Source organism: Mchenga conophoros, linkage group LG2 (assembly GCF_057382185.1).
Source record: "Mchenga conophoros isolate Kocher_MC1m ecotype Shallow Benthic linkage group LG2, M_conophoros_male_GT1.1, whole genome shotgun sequence".
Taxonomy (NCBI): Eukaryota; Metazoa; Chordata; class Actinopteri; order Cichliformes; family Cichlidae; genus Mchenga; species Mchenga conophoros.
The window spans coordinates 37,950,126-37,975,813 of record NC_140527.1 but is presented as its reverse complement, the minus strand read 5'-3'; the positions used below and the strand labels follow the sequence as shown (position 1 = coordinate 37,975,813).

Below are 25,688 nucleotides of genomic sequence, written 5' to 3'. Positions count from 1 at the left end.
AGGGATAATGATCATGCCATCCTTCATTAATTACAGAATTGTTTTTTCATTTTGTAGTCTTATAGTTCTTGTGAAAAGATGTAGACATGTTAATATAATTATATTATATAAAAAACACGGTGTCCTGCAAACCTTTTTTTTTTTTCCACTGGCCACAAACTTTTTTCGTAATGCAAACCTTATATGACATTCTGGAAAAAGGGTGATCTGTTACCAGCAGCTATTGTTAACGTTTTAATTATATTATGCCTATTCTGCGGTCAGTGGCTTATTGTAAAAAAAATAAAAGGGAGAGAAATTATTAGCTTGCTTTCGTTCAGTGGAAATCTTTTGGCATGGATCTCTATACTCTCCCCAAATCTTTGCTAAAAGCAAAAATAGAAAATAAAGCTCGTTACTTTTTTTTTTTTTTTTTGCCGTTATTGTTATTTATTGCACGTGTCAGCATAAATGTTTGTGCTTGTCTGGCAAGAAATTAACCCTGTCACATTGGCCCTAGACAATAGCAGGCAGGAATTGCTGATCCTAATGTTGCACTCTGGGAACAGTAAAGTCATTTCGCTCCAGCAGACCACTTAATAGCTTTGGCTGATGCAGAGTTTGGAAATCCATCAGTCAATTGGGCCAGAAGGAGATGAGCAGTCTTCTGAGTGTCAATATGCTCAGTGTTTGAGCAAACAGGTAGCAGGGAAATTTAGTTGCCCTCATTATGAGCTTGAATCATGTAGCGGCATCATATGTTTTATTATTATTATAATTACACAATGACAGCCAAGACAGCCTTGATCTGGCATCATGCTGGGAATAAGGAACACGAGCATCAGGAGAGACAATAGAGTGTTTTCTGTTTAGTCTACCATGGTAGAAAACAATCAGGGCAAGAGCATAACTGTGGGTGATGAGCTAAGCGATTGTGTTTGCTGTGTATTCTTTCACAAGTGAATTTAAGACTTCAGCCTTAAAGGTGGTAGAAACAGATGTTGCATATTAAAACAGTCCAAAAAAAGAGATGAACCAGTGGAGACACACATAGTCACCGACTATAATCTGTTTCATTTAGCGTTGCAGGTTTGATTGCATCGATGTTGCATTTTATTGCCTGGACTCTTTAGAAGATAGAGAGGATTGCAAGCTTGATTTTCCCGTTCAAGCAGGTTGGAAAATATTTGATTCCATCAGAGATCAGAAAAGCCTGTAAGCAGGAGTTCTGCTGTGCATGTGAAAAACATAACAGTGTCTTCTTTAACACTATAGGGAGCTGCGTAAAATCTGATAAGCTTCCTCAAGTCATGTCACTTGAGGCAGTGTCGGTTATGTCTACAGGCTGAAAATAAGAAAAAGAAAAAAAAAGAAACTCTGGGTGTGGAGTTAAAAAGAAATGTGCTTGCCAGACCTGCACAGCCCGTTTCTTATCTCTGCTTGAGGCTAGCTGTTGGAGGCTACATTTATAACAACCCAAATCCCTGAATGAATTATCCAAGGTCAGCTTGCATTTCATGGTAATACACCAGATTTGAACTTGGAAAAAATAATGAGCGAACCAATGTGTCTGAATTTTGAGTCTTCATATGTCCAGAGTGCCAGACTGCATGAACGGTTACATGGATCAACACTCATTTTGTTTGGTGATCTCAGTTTAATGGCACTGGAGTTCACTTGGTGGATTTCAGTATAGAAAGAAGGACATAAAACTATCAAACATATATGCAATGAAATAACAGAATCAAAAGCTGGAATTTGCACTGCAAGTTAGGAGAAGCAGTGTTTTTACCTTTCTAGGTTATATAAATAAATCTGTGGGAAGTTGCAGTATGTTGGCCCTGAATATAATTGTCAACAAAATATGTTATCATCAAATAAGAGTATATTATGCTTACGCATTAAGTTTAAATGAATGCAGAGGAAAATCTCCTATAAGGCTCTGACTGATGACAAAAGCAGAATTACTGTAGTTGGCGCCGAGATCACTGCTATTGAAAGTTCTTACTCATTGATGGTAGGTAATCTTGAATCTTAATATAATACACAAACTCCTTGTCTGACTGTTGCTTGTTTCCCTGACCACAAACTCCCCAAAGACTTGGCACCCTAAAGGTTCTTATCAGATATAGTAACCACCTGGGAATGAGCTAATGGACCTAAACCACTATATGAAAGCATCCTGTAACTGTTTTACAACAGTAAAATCTTATTACAATCGTTGCCTACCAGCCACTCAACAGTGGGCTAAAATGACCCACTTTTACTTTACTTATAAACATTACCATTGTGATTAAGTGTGTAAACTTACATTTTTGCAATAACCACAAACAGCCTAAATAATACTGTAGCATGAAAATGTACTAGTAAATATAATTAATGACAAAAACAATCTCTGAGTTAAACAAGGCCACCCTGGTTGAGGCTTTTAATGTGGAGAAAAGGCACAAAACCACAGAATAGCCTGTAATTATAAGTATACTATGTAAAGTTATTCTTATATGCTTTGTATACTGGAGTCTGATTCTAACTGATGGTTCACAGGTTATTTCTAAAATGTAATCCCTCTTTTGCTTCTAACATAGAGTGTTTTCAATGCACAAAGCCAGAGCTTGCTCATACATTATTGGTTAATATTATCTGGACTTCAAGCAGACTAGAGATCTTTTTCCTTGCCTACAGATTCTGCTCGAGTTCATATGCAGCCATCTTTTTATAGATTATGTTAAAAAATGTCAGAGTTGAGCATGAGCGATTTGTTTGATAGATTAACTGGCAGCGACGGCTGGAATGACTTGTCTGTCTTTACTTCTTAAGATGTGGATTACATTTGCATGTCATAAGTGCTGTTTCTCATTTTAAGGGTAATTTTAAAAAAAGTAAATGATTCATTTTAAATAAATCGAAATGTAAATACTTAATTATTGTAACCCATAGTCCCAGTGGCATGCCGTGCAGCTCTCTTCATCCTATCTCTTCACTTAATGTGCCAGTATGCTGCTCAGTTTTCCTTTAGTTCTAAGCAGCTCATAACTCTTATCAGAGACAGCTTTGGGGTTGAGACAAAGTAATTAGCTGTTGGAAAAGCGCCTGCATTTTGGAGCAGAACAGACCCAGCTTTTTAGCCAAAGGCTGTGGTCTGGTTAGAGAACACAGTGGACTAGCTGAATGAGGATGCCTCTCATAACTGATAGTATTGTTTTAATGCTACAAGTGGGAACCAAATTTGGATCTTTGCTAATTGTGGAATCCTTGCAGTATAAACTGCATCAACAAAGATGAATGTTTTTCATATATTCTTTATTTTAATTCAGACTTCCTCTGTGAAGAAAGGGAGCAGGTATAAACCCAGTCAAAGTGCATTGGTTAAAGTTACACAATGCACACGGAGCTTTCACTGCATGAAAAGTAATGCAGGAGGTGGATTATTATGTCGGTCTTTCCTCTTATAACACTTTAATGTCAATTAATATATGAGAGCTAACAGAATGTAATATCAAACAGCATCCTCCTCAGGGTAATAAGTCATTGGCATTCCCGCCGCAAAGAATTTCCAGTTTATTGGATGAGTTTGTCAAACGTTTTCTAGTTTTAAAGTCTTTTAGATAACCAATTTGCTGTTGTAGGAAGAGATTTCTGTTGACAATTTCATTCTCAGCAGATGCTGTTGACCATTCACAAGCATTTTTCCAAATGATATGAGGTTATTATATAATGCCTGTGAGGTCTTTAACAGAGGCATTCAGATGATGAGTTAAAGACATAAGGATACATCCCTGATGTTGCTGTTTTTGCCGGTCTCATCCTTTCCCCTGGTTACACATGCTTTAGCTTCTGCCTTTCTTTCTTGATTTAAGTGCTTGTGACAAGGAGAGCTGAGCACCATCTAGCCTTTTAAATGCAAGTCTGCTTTTTTGTCTGGTATTTACTTGGAGCTGGTTGAATCAAAATCTCTGCTCTTTTCCACCAGTATCCTGCTACATAGGTTTTTCAGTTAAAGGTACAGTGTGGAAAAATCACCTCTAGATTACCCTTTCCCCCTCCTTTCCCTATTAAAGTTCATGGGCGCTGTTCAGGGCTGGACTGGGACAAAAAATCGGCCCGGGCATTGTGACTAGAGACCGGCCCCCCAGGTATTATAGGAAAAATCATAAAGCCTTTGAATGAAAACAAACGCTGTTGGGACAGTGGTGTACACTGTCTTGTTGGTATATGTATGATTTCTATACGTTGTACATCAGATAAAAACTTTGGTTGTAAGATTCAGATAATTAGACTTTTTAAATGAGAATAAGAAAGAAAAGTATTTCTTTGTGCCCCCCTCTCCCTGTTAATGCCCTACCTGCCCCCCTGGCAACACTTTGCTAGACCCGCCCCTGCACAGTTACCAGCTGTCAGCTACTTAGAAAAGGATCCTGGTGTTATTTGTCTCTCAGAAACAGTTCATAACTTCCCTTCAACTCATTCATGTCACCTAAAAGGTAAACCTGTTTCTCCATCACCTGTTCAGCTCTGATGATCCAGTAAGGACATCTCCTGGTTTCATCTTCATGTTTCCCTCTCACCACATATCCAAACCGACATCATGACCAGCAGCTTTACAGCTGTGGCTCCAGCAAACATCAGCTGATACTAGAAATTAATACTAAATAAATTCTAACAACAGCTGATCAAGCTGAAACGTGCTGCTGTTGTTTAGCGCGACATCCGCTGGTTTCCTCTTTCTGGCGCAAAGTGATAAACAAACAAGAGAGACGATCAGCTGATCATTGATCAGTTTCAGGATTGAATGAGAGAAGAAGAGGCAGCTGCAGCGTAAAGACAGAGAAAAACTCCAGCTTTGTGTCTTTTTCATTGTAGCTGAAGTCCGGGACAAACTGTGTTCCTTTTCAGCTCAATACGAAACGCGTGATATTTTCTCTGAATACGAGACGATTCCGTTTTTTAGGGGACGGTTGGCAGCTACTAACTAACCTTATGAATAAAATAAAGTTCACTATCAGTAACATAGCACCACCCAGCTGTATAGAAACCACGTCATGCTAGCTAGCACGCAGTACGAGTTATTGCGACTGACGGTAAAAAGTCAGCACAACGAAAATAAACTCCACCTTTATATCTGACCCAGACAGACTGCAGGTCATAACTTCTTACCTGAAGTTCAGTTCACCTGACACTCGGACCGGCGGCCGCCTCGGGCCTCTGCTCCTGCCTCACCTTTCCCTCATCCACCTGGCCTCTTGTGGCAGCTCCGCCATAGCCACCACCAAACAACTGAGTTATTTTTACACATCTGCCAGCATCTGGCCAATCCACCATCTCTCATTGTTTATACTGTTATACAAATAAATAAATGTTTTAAAAAAAATCATCGGCCCACCGGGCCAGTCCAGCTATGGCGCTGTTGAACAAACCCATTTTGGTTCAGACATTACATTTGGACTGTGCACTTTATCGGCTATGACTTGCCAGTGTTTTTTTTTTAATCTAGAATTTAAAAAATGGGTTTGTGTCAGTTAAATATTTCGTTGTATTTTGTGCTTTTACTTCTGTGTCACATCAAAAATGTGGCTGGCACTCATCTGTAGTGAGTGTAGGCTGTCAGTCTGCTGTTCTGCATGCAGTCGTTATGCTGAGTGAGAGGTCCACGTCTATTTACTCTGGAGGAACCTGTACTTGTAAAGGGGTCTGAAACAAGAGTCAGCTCATCTCTGACCGCAATACAATAGACTAGTTATTAAGAAACCTTAAACCTTTCTGTTGGTATGCTCTCTTTTTGCTGCTGGACTTAAAATGTAGTCATAATGTATTATATTTAACTTTATGAAACTGCATCAGTTTGTTGAAAATTTATAGTAATAAATATTTATTTATATGAGTGCAACTTCTTTTCCCTATTCAATAACATTAAAAAATGACTGACTGTGCCTTTTAAACTGTGTGTTTTTGTAACCAATTGCGTGAACTGCAGTCAAACTCTGTTGAATAAATCACCAGTTGAAAAATAGTTGTAAGGATCTTTTTTTAACAATAAAAGCGTCACGTCTACAGAATGGAGACTAACGGTAATTACAAAGACCTTAGAAACAACACAGCATTGCTCGTCTTTATTTCAACGTCTGGTGTTCAGTCATTTACACTTAATTTTGTTAACAAAATTCCCTTTTGTCATACCTTAATTACCATGATAAAACTAATGGCACACACTTGAGATATCATTCAGAGTTGGTTGTAAAAGAGAAACTAATCCACAAAGTAATAATTTAGCCACCTAAACAGTTGTCTCTACCTCTCCAGTTGATTATTTTTCCCCTTTTTAAATAAATTGGTGCTTTTTTTGGCACTAATAAATTATATCCTGGGCTCACCATTTCTGGAAGAAAATGATTTCCCCAACCTCCTCATTGGCCGTGAATGCAAAGACAGCACGTGTCTGTGGTTGTTAAATAACGCTCGCTGGCTCCCAGCCCACTCGTAAATTATGGAGAGAAAGCCTCTCCCAAGACTGCCTTTAGTGAAACGGTTCAGTCAGTGAGGTTGTTTCCCATAACAACCGGCACAGCTGTCAGTTAACGGAGCTGAAAATTCAGTCGTTCATGACTGAATATAGTGATAAAAAGTTATGAAAAAATTAATTAATTAACTAAAATGTTTTATTGCAATTGGAGAAAACAATTGCCAAATTAATCCATGAAAAATATCTATTGAGTCTTGTTGGAACTGCATTCTGCATCATGCCTGCTCATAAACCAACCGTGGTTAAGTAAACTATTCCATAAACAAACAGAGATGCAAAGAACAAGATGCTGGAGTACGCAGAGACAAGAAACGCTTACAGGGAAACAGAAAAATCACATTGTGTTCGTCCTCTGGCTATGTCTGTTAACATTGTGCAATTTTTTTCCTGCTCCCTTTCAAAGATTTCAGCCTAAGCCCTGTCTGAATGACAAAAGGCTCACCCCACCTCTAGCCAGTTTTTCCTCTTCGATCGTTGTATTGTGGAGAACAGTGGACGTCCTCTCAGTCGTCTTGTTACCCTGATTTTGCTCTTTCCTCCCTTTCTCCTCCCTCTGGCTGTCTTGCACTTCTTAAGTATTTTAAATCATTTTTAAACTTCTTTTTTTTAAATTTAAATCCCATTACATGTTAGAAAGTGTATAAAGATGGCTGCAGTGCATACTTGGTGCTTCTCCATTATCATTAAACATTTATGACAAACGAAATGTACAGTCATATCTTCAAGAAGTGCAACCACAGGGCACAGATGAGTGCCATAATGTTTCAGGGTATCCATTTTTAAAATGTATGTTTAGCTGTTTTTACTCACATATTGCTGCACAGCGGTGGTGCCATCTCTTCAACATGTTGTTTCCCTGTGTGTAGGAAGATTTGACAGACTGTCATCTCTTCAGCATGCCAGCAGGGGCTCATTAACAAACAAATACTGCGTACTACATGATTGTTTGCAACAGCGTGGGAACACTTGTGGCTGTATTCTTTAGTATAAAATGCTATTGTCATTTTATGTAGTTAAAAATATGAATAAGATTGATTTTAGAGTACGCACACTGTGACTGTAGAAAGGATGACTGGAACAGCCACATCACTACACATGGCAGTTCTTTTATGCAGTGAATTGCTTTCTGTCCCAAAACCCAGCAGTCACATTTGATAGCTGCCGAGATTTTCCTCGTCATTACTGTAAATCAGCTGTGTAAACCATGATACTGAGTAAGAATCTACTGTTGACTATTAGAAAACCGCATATGTCTTTGCATAAACTCACAGGCTGCTTCATTAACTACTTACTGTGTAAGACAATGCAAATACCATCAAACAGCTCTGCTATAGGTTTGAGTTTATGAAGCATTTTCAGTTGTTGGTGTTATCATTTTATTGAGGTGATAGTGGGTGGTTGTGGTGCACGGTACCGAATTGCATTTAAACGTAGTTTTGTCCGGCCCAAGGACACATTACCTGGCACTTTAGACCAGCGGTCTCCAACCTTTTTTGCGCCACGCACCGGTTTATGCCCGACAATATTTTCACGGACCGGCCTTTAAGGTGTCGCGGATAAATACAACAAAATAAAACTAGTACCGGTACCGAAAAAAGAAGATTTATTCATAACACACGTGAAAAGACCACGAAAACCGAGTAAACGATAAAAACGATGACAAAATAACGCTGGAAACCGATAAAAACCCTGAAAACCAGACATTTCACACCTGAGCCTCAACTCTCGCGGCCTGGTACCAAACGACTCACGGACCGGTACCGGTCCGAGGCCCGGGGGTTGGGGACTGCTGCTTTAAACCACTGAAAATTTGTTGCAGACTGAATTTACTTACCTAATAGTATAATTAGAAAAGCTTTTCTTCTACCAAGCCTGTGTGTGGACTGACTGGTGTTTAATTCCTGTGTATTCTGGACACTCTTCTAGTTTCTGAGTTACAACTCCTACCACTGCGAACACTTTGGACTTTACCTTCCACACGTGCTCCAGTTCCCTGGTAGTTCTCTGCTTTGTGGCTTCTTCAGGCTTACTTGTGCTAGTTCAGAGTGAGGCAGAGACTTTAGATATCAGACTCCTCTGGTGTTGAACCACCTCCAAGTTTGGGTTCATCATCTCTACTTTTAAGATAAGACTTAAAACTTTACTTTTTAATCAGTCTTGTAATTAGACCTGTATCAGATGACCTTGAACCAACCTTTATTTATCCTGCCACAGGCTACATCTGCTTGGAGACTTGGCTCAGGGGGTTGGGAATCGCATCTGTAACCGGAAGGTTGCTGGTTCGATCCCTGGGCTCTCTGTCCTGGTTGTTGTGTCCCTGGGCAAGACACTTTACCCTACTTGCCTACTGGTGTTGGCCAGAGGGGCCGATGGCGCGATATGGCAGCCTCGCTTCTGTCAGTCTGCCCCAGGGCAGCTGTGGCTACAACTGTAGCTGCCTCCACCAGTGTGTGAATGTGAGAGTGAATGAATAGTGGTATTGTAAAGCGCTTTGGGTGCCTAGAAAAGCGCTATATAAATGCAATCCATTATTATTATTATTATTATTATTATTACCTTTTGTCTAATGTCCAGTCAATGTAAGGGTCCAGTGAAAAACCTTTTTGAGAGCCACCCTACTTAAATGAACTTTTGCAATCCTACCAGACCACAGAGGTCTAGAAACCAGCTGCTCTTGAAGATTCCAGGCTTAGAAGACACTGGATTTTATTTACTATATTTGTTTGATGATGCAGCACAGTGGCACACTGTTGCCTTAGAGGAAGAAGGCCCTGGGTTCCACTTTACCTTCTCTTTCACCTCGCCCACCAACCAATCGAAAAGATAGCTGCCCTTCCCTAAGCTTGGTTCCTTTGAAGTTCTTTTCCTGTTTAAAAGGACTTCTTCCTTCATACCATCACCAAGTTCTTCCTCATATGATCATAAGTTAGCTGTGGTTTTATCGTTGATATTTTAAGCATGTTAGATTAAATAACTTAGACGCCTGTGATTAAAATTTACCCTCAGATTTACATCATAGCATACACATAAATTATTGAATTTACTTTTCTTGTTGCTTGTGTCCCTCCGAGTTACACAACTAAATTAAGACAACTTAGCGACATATTTTTCTTGCTTTTAGAGAAAAAAAAAGACCATAATTCATAATATAGCCCGTCTTAATTACTAGTATATAATGAACATGCGTACAGGTACACAGACAGAAGATGTCTCGAGATGAATAATTACATTGATTTTATTATTGCTGTTTTGCTTCATTCCAATGCATTGTGTTTCCTCAGTGACCGGGGCATATCAGGTTGCAAGACTAAGCTAAATGAAGTGTTGACATAGCATTAGGACATTTTTATAAAAAATATTAATTGTTCATTTATCTATTACGTGAGTGTTCACTTACTTTTAGTAGTAGTAAGTCAGTATGGCCCTTTGGAACAAAATATGTTGCCTACCCTATTCTAATGGCATTTTAGTCCATTTGATATGCACCATCAGGTTGCCCACATTATCTTAAATGGGCATGTCGTTACCTTACATTGTGACGGTGTGGATAATGCATCGCAGGTTAAAATGCTATTTCTAGACACAACTAGCACTGGTTGTCATAAAAGAGAGAAATGCAAGAAAAGCTGTCCAATAATTGAATGATTGATGGGGGCTTTCCCCCAATGAGGCATACCAAGACAAAAGAAAGGAAAAATTGATTTCCTGTGCAAAACATCAGTACTACACCAGACAACTTATACACAAGCGAATAGCTGCACATTTTCAACCTATTTCTGTGTGTGTTTATGTCATCATAGTAAATCTAGTAGCTTGGTTGTGTTATTCTGTGTTGTGGACATATTTCTATGATTTTCAGACAAATGTAAAATCATCCAAGCCTTTATTTTGTTGCCCCTCTGTGGCAGATGAGGTACTTTATTACAGAGATAAGCACACAGGCTGAGGGACAGCTACAGGAAATAAAAGATTTAGTTACTTGCGAAGTACCAATCAGTTCTTGTGAAGTTGGTATGATTAATCGAAGGCTGTGAATTGTTTCAGAGGGCGATTTGGTTTGTGAATTTCCAGGCTGCTGTTTCCCTGTTGTGCAGAAAAAAGATGAATAGACCTATCGAGGCTATTATGGGGTATCTTCCTTTTCCATCACTATAGGGGGCCAGTTGACTCTGATTATTCGTTTTTCACTGAGGGGATTCTCTAATCCCTCCTAGAGACAGGTGTGTGGCCTTTACATGTGTCAAGGAGTTACCTGTGGTTAACTGTGAGTAAAAATCCATGTGAAAATCCATTCATACGCAGCATAAACACAGAGGCAGCAAATTTAACAGCATTTTGAAGCTGTAAAACACTCACCAGCTTGTGCTGCACTGCTTCCTACACTTTTTCATAAACAATTCATGTTGCCTTTGTGCTGTAAAGAAATGTCCAGTGTCTCAGCAAGGCCGTTCGCATCAAACCGTGTTTAGAACACTTTCTTTCCCGTTTTTGTTTATTCGAAGGTTTGCATATTGCAAGCTTTCTGGATCTTTTTTAAAATGTTAGATATTGCAAATGTGAAACTTCTTTCTCCTAGCTTCTGTGTTTCATTCATAATCATTAGCGTACAAATTTGCCCAAGATAGCATCTAAAGCCAGCGTACTATAGAATGAAGTATGTGGAAAATGACGAATGCTGATAATAACAAATATGATAGGGGAAAGTGGGTGCCTTAAGAATGATGAATGCCATTTGTTTGTGGTCCCCACAGAGGACTTCAAAAACAGTTTTTTGTTGGAACTCCACACATTAGGAAATCCCTTATTTTGCCAAATTAAAATAGCTGTCATTATTCTTCATAAGTCTGGGGTAATGTTATTCTCATGCTGACAAAGCAGCTAACCCAATTTTCCATCCTCATTGTGCATTTTCTCCTTGGCCTTGATTTTGCTTTGCGGTTACCGTTATTGTGGTTAATGGTTTGCTCAGATTTTCAGCGGTTTTGCTGATTCTCATCGTATGTATATATTACACGCCTATAGGTCCAAATGCCACTCTGATGTGTTTACAATTACATTTCTGTGTAATAATATGTTAAGTGTGATCACATCAGCTGCAGTGCAGAGAAAGCTTCTGACCAAACTCATCCTCAAACTTGACTAAAGTCTTTGTGTGCATCTTGCAGACAAAATCTGCCAACACACAGATCACAAATGCCTTTGTGGTTCTTTCCTGCTACAGTAGATGTCTGCATGGACACATTTTTCCAAGATTGCACACTCAGACAGGCTCTCAAGGCCTGGATGAAAACAAGGTGAAAGCATTAATAGCTACGCTACAGTAGCTGGAAATAATTTTTTTCATTTGCCTGACGTTCTTTTATAATCTGATCTCTTAGTTTGGCTGACAGTGTACTTGGTTTCTTCTAATGTGCAAAACTTTTTGGTTGCATTTGGAAATGAAAGGAACCAGAATTAGGTTGCATGATTTTTTATTTTTCCACAGTGATATTTCCTGTTTTGCTGGTTAACAGCCTGAATTTACATTCATTTATTAAGTAACATTTCATTGCAAGCCAGGCGTTTGTACTTTGTTAGTTATTTTGAATCTTTATTTGGATATTGTCGTAATAAAGCATTATGTGTAAAGCAGGGATTTAAGTCAATTATGTTGATGCAAAAGATGGGCTTTTGTCTTTTTATTGTACTTCTTTTTTGTTTATTTTATAGTCTTTTTTTTTTTAACTATTCCTGATCCCACGTAACATATTTTATTATTATGCTTTTATTATGTTTTTCTTTCCCTCATTCCCCCAGCATTTTTTTAACTCTGTATTATTTTCTATATTGAAACCTTGTAAGAAAAGGAAACAATTGTGCACTCATTCATAAACATAACTTCACTATATCCTGTGCTCTCAGGATTTATCTAACGTTATCATATTTACCAGGTTTTCTCCAGTGAATCTTGAGATAATAGGCGATCAACAGAGTTATTCATGCTGATGAGTGAATTTTGTTTTATCGCAGAAAAATACAAATTCAACTGGGAAAGAGCTTTGAACTCATCACACTTCTGTTCTGCTATCTGTATTCAAAACAAATGCAGGCTGATAGTAGCAGTGGAGCTTTACAGTTTTGTTGCTGTGTATGAGCTAAAAACCAGAGCAACCAATAAGGTGATATGTGGCGCCTCAGTTAAATTGTAAGTTTATTACATTGTTTAACGAAATCTCACCAAATCAGGGTGACTGCTTTGGTGAGGATTTGTTAAACATGAATAATTTCCAGATATTGTTGTATACCTTAACGCTGACACACCAAGCTTAGCTGGTGTGTCACAGTTTGTACATTTAATTCAGTTTGTAGAGACTTTTATTGTGGCTTGCAAAGATGTCATTGTATGTGTGCCAATATCCCACTGTACTAGTGAACGAGAACAAGCTTATCTGTGCCTGACATATGGAAGACAATAACATACACGATGCATTAAATCCTACCAAAGCTGCAACGTTTCATATGATGGTAGCTTATTCTTTACGTGTTGTGCACTCTATGTGAAAGTCTGGAGTTATTTTTTTATTACATGTAATTTGTAGTCTATTGGGTTACAAGTAAGTACATTTTGGCTTGTCACAGTAGCACAGCTCTATTAAGCAAGAAGCAGCCTCCAGAGCTGACAAATGAAGCCAACATGGAATTGCCAGAAACTTCCGTCTTTTGAAAGAAAACTTGATTCTGGCTGTAAAAGCAAGACAGTCTAGCTGTGCTAGTTTTGAATCTTATAGTTTCATGCTCATTTTTTAAATGATGATACCAGTGACGCTACAGCCAAGCGTGCTTCAGGGCAGGGATACAAAGAGTGTTGTTGGGGAAAAAATATTGATAAGCAATGTACTGTATTGCTTCCTTTTGCTGTGCCATTATCAGTACACTAGTGCCAAATGTCAATATCTTTTTATTAAAACACATAGGTACTCTAAACCAGAATCGATATTTCATGACTTTTAGCTAATGGCACTTAACTAATGCTTACCGAGTGAAAAACCCGTAAAGGAAAATAGATAATGGTAATAAAACACAGACACACTCCATATGAAGTGTTTCTCTTGAAGTGTATCGCAGAATTACACAGAACTGGTGTTATCTTGTGAGTATTGTGTACTGTGATGCATTTGAAAGTGAACTTTAATTTGTAACTGAAAGTCCTTGACCTGAATGTAACATCCCAAGAATGCAGTATAAATGTCTTTCTATAAGAATTCAGATGCTATGCTCAGCAGTGTGGAGGGAGGTTTGGGATCGCTGTGACCTTCTCAGTGGCCTGAGAGTGTGTTGGCATGGCATGACTGATGCAGATTATCATAGTGGAGAAAGCCAATTACTCTGGTCATCACGGCACCCTCGGGGTCTCTCTTGGTAGAATGAAATGCGTTACAGAACTCTCTGTGCAGCGTTTTGTATTTCCTCTATGCTGATCCTCTCAGTTTGAGTGTTAATAGTGCAGTCAATGGGACACTCCCATGCCTCAGAGGCCCTCTATGGCTCGGATGAGCTTCTGCTCCACAAAGCAGGGAGGTCGTGCCTTTTGGAGAAGCGGATGAATTACAGTCTCCTCTGTTTGTCTTCTCTTTCTATTCAAGACAAAACCCTTTTTATTTTAGACCCCTCCTAAAAGCTCCTCCCGGTTGGTGTCCTTGAACGACTACAGAATGAATAAGTCGGGTTGCAGAGTTGTGGTGTAAAAAACTCTTCGGTGGTGTTTTGTGAACGGAACAAATGGCTGCTGACCAGACCTTTCTTACCCTTGGTTTTCTTTTACAAAACAGATTCGCTTACAAGAACAGAAGCTGAGATCACACCTGACGACGCTACACCTGTAGAATGTACAAAGACTACAGATCAAGTAGAGTCGCAGGTAAGAGGTCTAAGTGGATGCTGCTGCCCGTGGGTAGTACCTATATAAGAACTTTTACTGTGTTGTCTTTCTGAGCTCCTGAGTTCAGCATTTAAAGTTATGGGACAAGATTTACTAACGTGATGCACCGGTGCAAGCTGAGTAAAAGATTTTCTACTGATATTTAGTGTGTGTGTGTATATATATATATGCCAACATACTAGAGAGAGAGATAACCAAAGTTATATATAACTTCACTTTGGTTCTTTTGTGCAGACTTAGTGCCAAGGCTTTTGATTAACCTCATTCAAACTCACGTCTGTGATTTGAACACGGGGAGCACAGTGGCACAGATGTGTACTGATATTTGTGATCCGTAAAAATTGTGAATTTAACATAATGTCACATTTAAATTATTTAAAGTAACTTACTTCAGTGGAGTACTTATGTAAATATCTATCTAGCTTAAGTACAATTTTTCAATTTGCTGACAATAACAGAAAACCAAGGAACTGATTTTGTAACTTCTTGTTATGCAGAGAAACTAAGGCAGTCCAAAGGAAAGAGCATTTCCAATATACAGCTACAGATATTTTCACATTCCTTCACTTGAAAGGGATGAAAAACTGAAAAGTCAATTTTAACAACCCGGGAATATATAGAAAGTGTTTTTTCTGAGTGCATTGTCTGCTTGTAGAAACAAAAGTGAAAGCCTCTGTTCACTTATAACAAACTGATAAACACTGGCCACTGTTGGCAGATTGTTTCAAGCCCAGCAATGATGTTTGTTCTTTTAACTTTATGTAATTCTTAAATGCAAATTATGGATTAAGAAACAAAGAAATTGTAAACATGCGTGTGCATCCACGCATTGAATGTAGTGTTTTTATCTCTTAAATATTGTTGAACCATGCAGGGCATTTTCCATCTCTTGACACTGTCCCCCTTATTTTTAACCATAATAACATATGCATTGTGAGATACTGAACACTGTTGACCATGGTAATCTTGAATTTTCCTTTTGCACTTTGAGAATTTTGACATTTTTGTCACCTAGTAGAATGCCTCGACAGGTACTGGACGAATTACCATGAAATTCAATGCAAATATCTGTTTTCTCCTAATGATGAATTCTTATAATTTGCATGATCCCTAGAGTTTCCATCTTCTGCTGTCATTTTGTCTATCATGTTAGATTCATCTGTGATCTAGTCACTGAGAGGCTAGGGCACCACGTGGAATGAAATGCCCTAAACAGACAGGTCCATGATTTGCCCCCCAGCTAGATAATCCTCCTCTGCTTGTTATTCCCCTGCTGTTTCCTGCATTGCTGGTCAGTCCACACTTTGCTATCTAAAACACCAAAAAATAAATAAAACAGGTTTATAACTAAACACCTGCAAGACTCCCACCTTGTTTTGTGCTTTTTACCCACTGCTAACACTAAGATGCTACACATGATCACCATTCCACTTGTTTTGTGCATAAGCATGTTAGAATTACCACTAAGAGCATTTGGGCATTTAACATTTCCTTCAAAGCCTTCCTGTGGACAGCCTTAAAAGCTGCTAACATGCCTATATCTACACAGATAGTTATTCCACCTCAGAATATTTTGGGTATTTTGACAAAGTATGCCACTAACATAAGTACCTAACACAGAAAAAGAAGAACAGTAGTACTTAATAACTGGGCAGTTTTGTTTTGCAGAAGCAGGTGATCCATTATGCATTACATTAGCCATGGCATTACCATGGTTCAGTCCCCTATTATGGAGTCTTTGAAAACACCGGGATCTCACAGTACATTGTCTGAAAATAGAAATTGAACCGGGTAAGAAACTGACGAATTGCTAAAGAGGAAGGAAAGAGAGGGGGGAGTGAAAAGCACCTTACTTGCTGGGCTTTGGCCGATGAGTGTGTCCTTTCCCATTACTCTCACACAGCGCAATATGCAGGTCAGTCAGGTGGTAATGAATGCTCTGTCTGATACTTGGCCTTTCTCCCTCCATGCTGCTCGTCTGGTTCGCTCTCTCTGCTGTATCCTCTCTGTTTCTTCACTTTTTTTAACCAGGAATCCCATCTTCTCTTTATTGGGAAACATTTTGCAGTTTAAATGTGTCTCGGATCAGTTTAGACAATATAGATGTCAAGTTTTCTGTCTCTTTCTTAATTAATCAAAACCCAACTCCAACCCACAGTCATCTGACGGTGAAACCTAATTTTGTCAGCTTTATATGAAGAAAAACGGAAGGAAAATTTTGTTAGTAGATCATTCACTTTAGTCTCCACAGTGCACACAGAGCTAATCAAATTCTGTGCACACTGAATCCCACTGCATGACCATCTGCAATAGGAAGGAATGTGATCATGCATTCATTCAACGTTTGGCTGAAATAAATAAAAGCAAGTTGAATATGTAATATTTTGACATTTCTTGTAAACACTAAAGTATTAATAAAAATCAATTATTATTATTATTATTTTGGAATTCATACTTTGTATGGTCATTTTCTTTTTAGGAGGAAAACAAAAACAATGTTGCTATTGCACGTTTCTTAAACGGGACTTTTTAGTGGTTTCATATTTTTCCTTGGAAGTGCACCAATCCTGTGATTGACAATAGTAACTACTGATAATAATTTTAATTTAATTTGATGCAATAGATGCACTTTGAAATAGTTAGGTTACTAAGTTATTTTAGCTTACAAATAATAAAGAAATTGCCCTGTAAGGTATCTCATAGAGTTAGCAGTTACAACAACATCTTAAGGGTTCCCCACTTGCAGCAAAGATACTTTCAGTGTGTTAAGAATGAAACTTTAACTAGCATTAAATAACTGAAAGTCTATTAAAGCTTGATAGGAGGTTCGAGGCTTTGGCACTTTCCTAAATCGGCAAAATGCCTCCTCTACCTTCAAGATAGCAAGACTGTTTTGGCACTGTGTTTAAAAAAACTACATATATTACAAATGAATTCATCAGAAGACATAAGCTCACTGATATGACTAATGCAAGAAAAACTTTAATTTGGTTTATACAAACATTCAAGCAGGGCTCTCTTAGAATTCAGAGCTGCGTTTATATCTGCAGGGATCTATAGGTCTACATGTCCTTTCTCAGACAAACCGATAAATGTTTAGAATATGGATGAAATGTTTTCACATTTCTGTGTTAAGCTCACCATACTCTCTTTAAGCTGGGGAGCGAGGTGTCTGGCTACAAGACATTGCCTGGCTTTGTGTTACCTTGGGGGCAGTGGAGTTTCATTCCAGTGCAAGGCTGATGGTACATTTGGTGCCAGGAATCACAACAAGCTTGCTGTGGAACACAGCTGCCAACATGCACGGCTGGTCCGCTCGCTCTCATAAAGTGATTTTGCTTCTGTCAGAAGACTTGCAGCATCTCAATGCAGCGTGTTAATGTTGCAGAACAGAGAAATGTGATTTGCGATCACCTCTTGTGGCTGTAATGATGGTGATGCAGGAGTGGTGTTTGTGTCAGTGGATTCTCTGGCTGTGGGAGATAGTGGGGCTAGAAGCATTGTTAACAACATTTCAGCAGTGCAGAGGGGTTAACAGTTGTTTTCACTCCATTTGGGACCCACTTCCATCAATATTCATCCTGAGGGAAGACTCTCCGGAGGAAGGCCTGCCCTCCTTTTGGATTTGGCCTAATCCAGTTTCCAGAACAGATGCTGATGTCACCAAGGCGCCTACAGTAACTCCCTCGTCTCTGATCATCATCAAAAGGATGGCAAACATTGTTTTCCTTCTCAAAACATGTTAGCTCCAAATATTTTTCATGGTGGCTTGTTACTCCTCCACAACTCATTAAATTCATCCAGGGAGAAATGCACCAGTATGTGAACTGGGACACTGTGAGCTCACTTAATGAGCCGTGACTTATGCAGGGGAGTCACCTTAACCTTTCCTGTCCAGATGATCATCAGCTAACCATCAGTCAGGCTGCAAGGATATGAGGTTAGGTGGGAGGAGGAGAAGAAGGAACAGGTAATTAGAAAGGGAAGATTTAAGGAAGATAGAGGTCAGAGATAACTAGCAGGAGCCCAAAAAGACACAGATGTCCGCCATCCTCAGGAGACATTTCTGCACTGGCTGTCTCCCTTCATACAGAGCAGTGGAGTTAATGACATTTTCTCGTGTCTGGGCTACAAGCCCACCATTCATTGATCTCAGCGTGGTCAACACCCAATATCTCAACAGTCACTTTAGACTTATAGGCGTTCTGCTGAGCAAAACCTTTTTAAATATCATCTGCTTTCCTTCACTGAAGCTACCTGAATCATCTTCTTTGACTGGAAAAGGGCATGTTGGTGCAGCATGGAGCTCTCTTACCATGTGAAAACAGGACTGTGTGATATGACAAATTAGTCAATAGAGGCAAACAAACAGTGTCAACATCTCATGGGAGAAATAGTCATAAATGTTTAGTGGAAAGGGAAATATTGAGTGAAACTAATGCTTGCTTGTAAGAAGAAGGCTTTGTCTCTCTGAGCCGTTGTTAAAATGTTACTGTGATAGTTGTCGATGAGGTCCAGCTTCTGTTTAATATGTAATAATTGAATTTGAATAATTCATTCTAAGAGTTCCCCGTTAACTAAACAAATATATTAGGCAGGAAATTAGATCTCTCTGGTTTAGCTGTTCTATGTATTTCTGCTTTATTACATGAAACAGAGATGAGCTGCATGATATGGACTCGTGATTTCAGAAACGTGGTCAAGTCTTCTCACATAAGACATTTTGAAATGTTCTAGCCAAAATTACTACTCACTTTCAAGTCCACCAATTTATTTGAGTAAAGAGGGCTCGAATGTCACCAAAGACACACGTTCTCACATGAAGCCATTAAAGCGAACCGAGGCTGCTTTCATCTGCTGAGGCACAGAGTCAAATTAATGTTTGATTTGGATGTTTTGCTACGCTAAGCAGGCCACAAAAAGAACATTATTGTACAAAAAAATAAAAAAATCAAGACATCAGATGAACATCATTCCGTACGGACACTAAAATTGAATGAGAGCATGCACTGGCTGTTACTCATTACTACCGGCTGACAGGGGTAATTGAATTCTGCCTGGAAAACATTCACTTTATTTATGACGAGCATTTTCTGGTGAAAATGTGGACAGCAGAACAGAGAGTGTTCGTTGCAGGAGTGAGTTTGTTGTTTTGCATTTTTAATATCTCTAAATGTGGATGATAAATAAGAAACTCGTCGCTGATAATGTTGTGTTTGTGTCTGCTGATGCTCACCAAAGTATCTCTTAGATGTCTCCAAAGTTTTAATGCAGTATAATTTGCAGGTGTTCTGCTCTTGTTTTTCTTAACCTACTTTGGCATCTGAAGCTGGAAGCATACCCATCCAATATTTTCCAAAGGCTAGGCTGTAATCCAAATGCTCAAGAAAGACATGTTTTGTTATTACATATTATGACATGGTTCTGAAGTCTTTCCATTGTTACATAGCCGGCGTAATTCATACCAGGGTACTGGGTCAGCAGCCTAGCTTTACCTTTACTGGATCTGCGATAGACAGGCGACCTGTGTAACCCGCCTGTCACCCAGCGACAGCTGGACAGGCTCTAACCCCACTCTGGCTATGAATCGGGTAAGTGAAACGAAAAAGATGGATATGTTTTATTTTGAAAAAGTGGAGTTTCTATCTACAAAATGATAGAACACTGAGACTATAACTCTGCATACAATAGGAAATCAGTAAGAAGTTGTTTTTGTGCTGCCTGCAGTTTATATTCTTGGTAAACCGTACCTGCAGAGCGTATCTGTCATGTGGTGTGACAGTTTAGGTGTTTCTCATACTTGAAATGAATTCTACTTGGCTCATTTGAGGTATATCCTAACCAACATCCAGCAGCAGGTGAATTTGTGGATTTTATTGGCAGGAAATAACTGTATACTGATAAAACACTGCTGTTTGTCAAAGGCGAAATCATTAAAGCTGTTAAAAGAGTCACTGACAATATTTACTGATGCTAGAAGAAAGACAGAGTAGTAGTGCGTACTGTCGTAACTGTACTTGAATGAGCCCAATACCTTGTTTGTGGAATAGTGTTCTTCTGACTTCACAGTGGATGGAAAATTGAGGGCAATTTTGTGTTTTGGAAAAGGGTGATGGAACTCTGGCCTTTGGTAAATACTTTTATTTACCTTAGAAATGATTGTGCGATGGCAGTGGAAACCCAGGTATTGGTAGGGCAGAAGGGAAAATCATTTGACACAGTGGCTATTTCCTAAACGTATCTAGCTTTTATTGACCTGAACTATACAACCTCAATTTTGGCTTGTGTATATGCATGCATCTTTGTGTGTATGTGCATGTCTGAATACAGCCTTTCAATTCGAAACCTACGCAATGCAACAGTCCTGCAATAGGCTTCTCCTTTTTTTCTGCAGGTTATAGTGTTTTTTTATTTATTTTCAAATAAAACTCAACTGAAACATTAAAAAAACCAATCAGATATCACAAAGAAGGTTTTGTTCTTGATAGAGGTGGGAAACTTGGTGTAAGGAACCTTCAGCATAAACAGACTAATTAAATAAATCGTGACATGTATGAAACATCCGATGGGAATGTCAGCTGAGTTTCCTGACAGTATAGTATGATTGCAATGATTTTCCAAGCTCATACACCCACATTGAGAAAAGAACATAGAAAACATATCAGATTTTAAAAATGACACATCTTATTATTTCACGAAAAATAGATGTTTGATCAAATCAAATCAAAATTTATTTATATAGCACATATTAAAACAACAGTGTTGACCATAGTGCTTCACAGTCAATAAAAACATGAGACAGTTAAAACAAACAATAAAAGAGGACAACAAACAATAGGTAACAACGCAACAAGCTAAAACAGCCAACTAGACAGAAACAAAAGCCAAAGTAAAAAAATAAGTTTTAAGACGTAATTTAAAAGACTGGATAGACTCAGCAGTGCAAATATGAACGGGGAGGTTATTCCAGAGTCTGGGTGCCACGGATGCAAAGGCCCGGTCGCCTCTCGACTTCATTCGAGTCCTAGGTTGTGCTAGGAGCCTGTGGTTGGACGATCTAAGTGCTCTGTTGGGATTGTATGAATGGAGTAAATCAGAAAGATAACTGGGCGCTAAATTATTCAAAATATTAAAAGTGAACAAAAGAATTTTAAAATCTATACGATATTTAACAGGGAGCCAATGTAATTTGGCTAAAATTGGAGTTATGTGTTCATGAATTCTCGTTTGATAGCAGCATGTCTCAAAAAGTTAGTGAGCAACAGAAGGCTAGACAAGTAATTGGTACTAAAACGAAATAGCTGGAGGAATTAACTAATTAGATTTATTGGCAACTAGTCAGCAACATGATTGGGTATGAAAGGAGCATCTTAGAGAGGCAGATTTTCTCAGGAGTAAAGATGGACAGAGGTTCACCAATCTGCAGAAAACTGCGTCTACAAATGATGCAGCACTTTCTGAATAATGTTCATCAGTGTAAAATTGTGATGACTATCTCATTATTTAAAGTACATAATATATCATCAGAAGACCAGAATCTGGAGAAATGTAACAATGCAGCCTTTAATATTGGCAGCTTGAACATCTGGAATGGCAATGTCGATGCTTGAGTGCATCATACATGCAGGGAAGACCTTGAATATTTCACCAAGACAATTTTAAACCACATGCTGCACGTACAACAACAAAATGGCTTTAAATTAGAATTGAAGCATGTTAATCAGCAGACCTGCTCAAGGGATTAGTAGTACTATATGTATATGAAGTTATTATAATGAAAGCATTTAATGCAATAGCTTTATGGTCATTTTGAGGCTGTATATTACCAGTGCATTACCAGTGTGATATCTTGATCACTTTGGTATAAACTAAAGTAGAAAAGCTGTTACTCAGTACTGACTTATTGTTAGCAGCTGATTTGACAGCTCAGTAAAACATTCTCAACAAAAGCTGATATTATCTTTCTAATTGTAAGTTTCACGTTAGCTGAAGTGACTGGTACTTAAAACAACAGCTACAACATGAATGTTGGCAGGAAAAATGGTTACAGTTTTTGAAATTTTCCAAAATGAACACACTGTTGATTTCACCTTAAACGAACAGTAAACCTCAGGTGTTAACCATTAGAGGCTGAATCAAATGTACTAGTCAGAAAAAGGAGATGGTCTCCATTCTGGGATGATTGCAGCCTGCAGCTGTGCAATGGTCATTGGTTCTGATTGCCTCTGATGAACATCGTGTCCCAAGCGTGCTCAGTAGGGGACATATCAGGACTAAATACTGGCCAAAAAAGTCTGTGGTTATGGTCCTGTACAGAAGGACCTGCACTGCACTGGCATCGAAACAGTCGCAGACGTGGGGACCTGCCACAAGAATGGCACAAGGACGATGTTGTAGTACCTCACCTTAATCAAATTTCAAGCAGATTTTGATTAGATTAGGTGCTCCGCATGCAGCATGGCTGTACCCCAGCCTTGATCGACGAATGACAATGTTGTGTATACACTGTTTTAATCTTGCATTTATTTATTTATTCTTACTAGCATAAACAGTGGGCAGGTAATGTTGTTGTCTCAAGGGGGAGTGTTTGGGATCAGGGATAAGAGGATCAAGTGACCACTGCAGTCATACATTTCAGAAACATTCTCATGGATGTTTTTCATGTCTCTGTACACAGCTTGTGGCTAATTATGGAAGCATAATAGTGTTTGCTCTGCTGTTTTGCTTGGGTAATTAATCTTATTACTGTGTGTTGATCAAACCAAAACAGTGTTTACAGTCGCAGAAGTTTCAGTCATTTTTAACAACTAGTGCAACCCAGATCATGCCAGATCATCGGCATTTGGTGGGTGTGAAAGCCAGCAGGCACATATGTTGTCTGCTATTGTTAAAAAAAACGAGGACAGCTAAAAGGATAATCTCAATAAACACGTCGCTGCTAATAAACACAAAACACATTAAGTGAACCTGTGGAGCACAGCTAATGCTATCTGAGGCAGCTGTTTAACAATCACATTGAAATGTGCCTTGTGTTAGAGGCTTGCGTTCACTTAACTTTTAATAATTCTGCCCAAATATCATGGCAGTTTTTCCCAGAGGCTGAGAATTTGTTGGTAGTTTATTTCTGCACTTTAATGATCTTTCCTAAATTTCTCACATGCACGGAAAGCTGTGAAAGCGTAGCATGAAATGCATGCATGAAAGCATGAAGTTTTAGCTACGTTGGGGGAACTGCTCATACGAACGACAGTGAAGTTCACATCCTGAAAGGTCACCCAGCAACTCTGAAGTACATCTGATGAACACTTGGGGGAAAAGGCAAAGAACTGAAACCCACACAGACATTTGTCTGTGCATTTGCAGCTTTCCAGAGAACTGCTAATCCATGCAAAATGAGTGACTGAAGTCATTTGACGCAGTTAAAAGAAAACCTCTTCAAGTCAAAATTTGAAAACTGCTCATCCAAAGTGATTTTAAAATGGACACTGCATTTACTTGGGTCCCTTGAAATGCATCAGCTGAATGTCTCCATCCAGCAATTTTCTGTTACTTAGATGTTTAAAAGACTTCAGTATCCCACAAGTCAAAATTGGGTTAAAATTGAAAGATCTAGTAGACTTCCAGATCACACATAGCTGTTGTTTTAACTCCATTCAGATGGCTCTATGTTGTCATCACTTGCCTGTCTTGCAAGCAATGACAAAATGCAGGAATCAAATCAAATTTGTGTTAGCGCAGTTGTGTCTATTTGGTTGAAAATGTCCCCTTATAAATAAGCAACCCAACTGAAAGGGAAGCCAGAGACAAAACAAACAAACGCATCAAAGATGAAAAATTACAGTATGAAACATACAGACAGTGACTGCAGCTTCAGCTCTTTGTATGTTAGAACTTCACTTTTCTCGGCAGCTGGCTGACGATGGACCAATAACAGCACCTGCAGAACGGTTGTAGCGCATATTTTTAACACTGCCCCCATCTGACAACAGGTGATCTCTGCAGGTAGATGACCAACAGACTGCTACTGCCACTGAGCCCATAATACTCCAAACATAAGACTTAAGTGAACTAATCAGCTGTTCGGCAGCCTTATATTGCTCATATTGGAAGGGTAGGAGGATGATTATTGTGACAGTTCAGAGGCACAGACAAAGAAGCAAAGTGACAAACAAATAGATGGTGAATAGAGACAACATCTTTTTTGATGTTAAAAACTAAACTTCATAGAATGGGCATTCATGTGGCTGTTTGATCATATAAAATGGCAGTTAAATACTGAGTAGAAAATAACACGCACATGCACTTTTGAGCCAATCAGATTATCAATTTAAGTGGTCTTAAATTGTGCAGTAAAATTAACAGTAGCTAGCAGCACAGATTGTGTGGCTAACAAAGCCTACTTTTAGACTAATTGGTTAATTATTACAGATTTGTATTTAGTGAACATCTGTAAACATTTGTAGTCTGTTATGATGATACATAGGCGTAATAATAGGCTGTCCCCCTATCAGCCCATAATAATAATGATGATAATAATAATAATAATTTTGTAAATGGGGACTTCAGGTGTGCATGTTGGATATTTACAGCTCTTTGCATGATATATAAATTATGTAATAACAAATTGGTTCTAAAAGGGGTCTGTATTTATCCAGAGATATTCAGGGCTATATAAAAGCCAGGAAATGTAGAAATTTTAAATAAAGTCTAGTCCTCAGTGGGGTTGTTCACAAACACACACAAGCACACACACAGGTGGAGACATTTTTTACTTTATTAAAGAGATGTAGACTATTTTTCATATCTTCAGAAGCATTTCAGTGAAATGCACTTTTTTCCTGAAACCATCATGGAGACGCAGAGAAACCTTAGAAACCTGACTGGCTGTAGAAGTAAAGAAACTATATATGTGTAATTACTCACGATCACAGATTTGCTGAAAATCTCTTACAGAGATTATAGTAGCAAGTGGAAACCTGCACATTTTTAATAAGAGCATAATCACTTACTAGTTGGACGAGTGCTCTCTTAATGTATTTATTTTAAATCATAGAGATTATCTGCAGCTTCAGCAATGGAAGAGATGCTTCTCACCCAGTCTGCGTGCTAAGTATGGCCCTGGAACGATAATCTCTATGCTTCTCCTCCTCCAACCGGCAAGCTGCAGAATGACACCTTCTTCAAAGCACAGCTGTCAAAAGTTTGGGACAGATTACCTGGCTTTCATGCGCATGCATTGCTTGGGTGAACCTTTAGGAGATTTTTAAATGCAAA

At 38.7% G+C, this 25,688-nt stretch overlaps 1 protein-coding gene across 3 annotated transcripts in view; it reads left to right on the top strand.

Annotated features, from left to right (window-relative positions):
* The window catches only part of enox2 (ecto-NOX disulfide-thiol exchanger 2), a 184,595-nt gene that overhangs the window by 31,977 nt on the left and 126,930 nt on the right, over nt 1-25,688 (top strand). Inside the window, exons 4-5 of one of the 3 annotated variants that reach the window (XM_085244995.1) lie at nt 14,305-14,393; nt 15,568-15,705. The exons of 1 other annotated variant lie outside the window; for it this stretch is intronic. Coding sequence is in view for 1 of the 2 variants with exons in the window: in XM_085244976.1 (XP_085101102.1) it covers nt 14,360-14,393 (34 nt within the window). In the remaining variant the exon portion in view is untranslated. The remainder of the gene's footprint in view (nt 1-14,304; nt 14,394-15,567; nt 15,706-25,688) is intronic. One more of the 3 variants, XM_085244976.1, reaches the window with a different exon arrangement.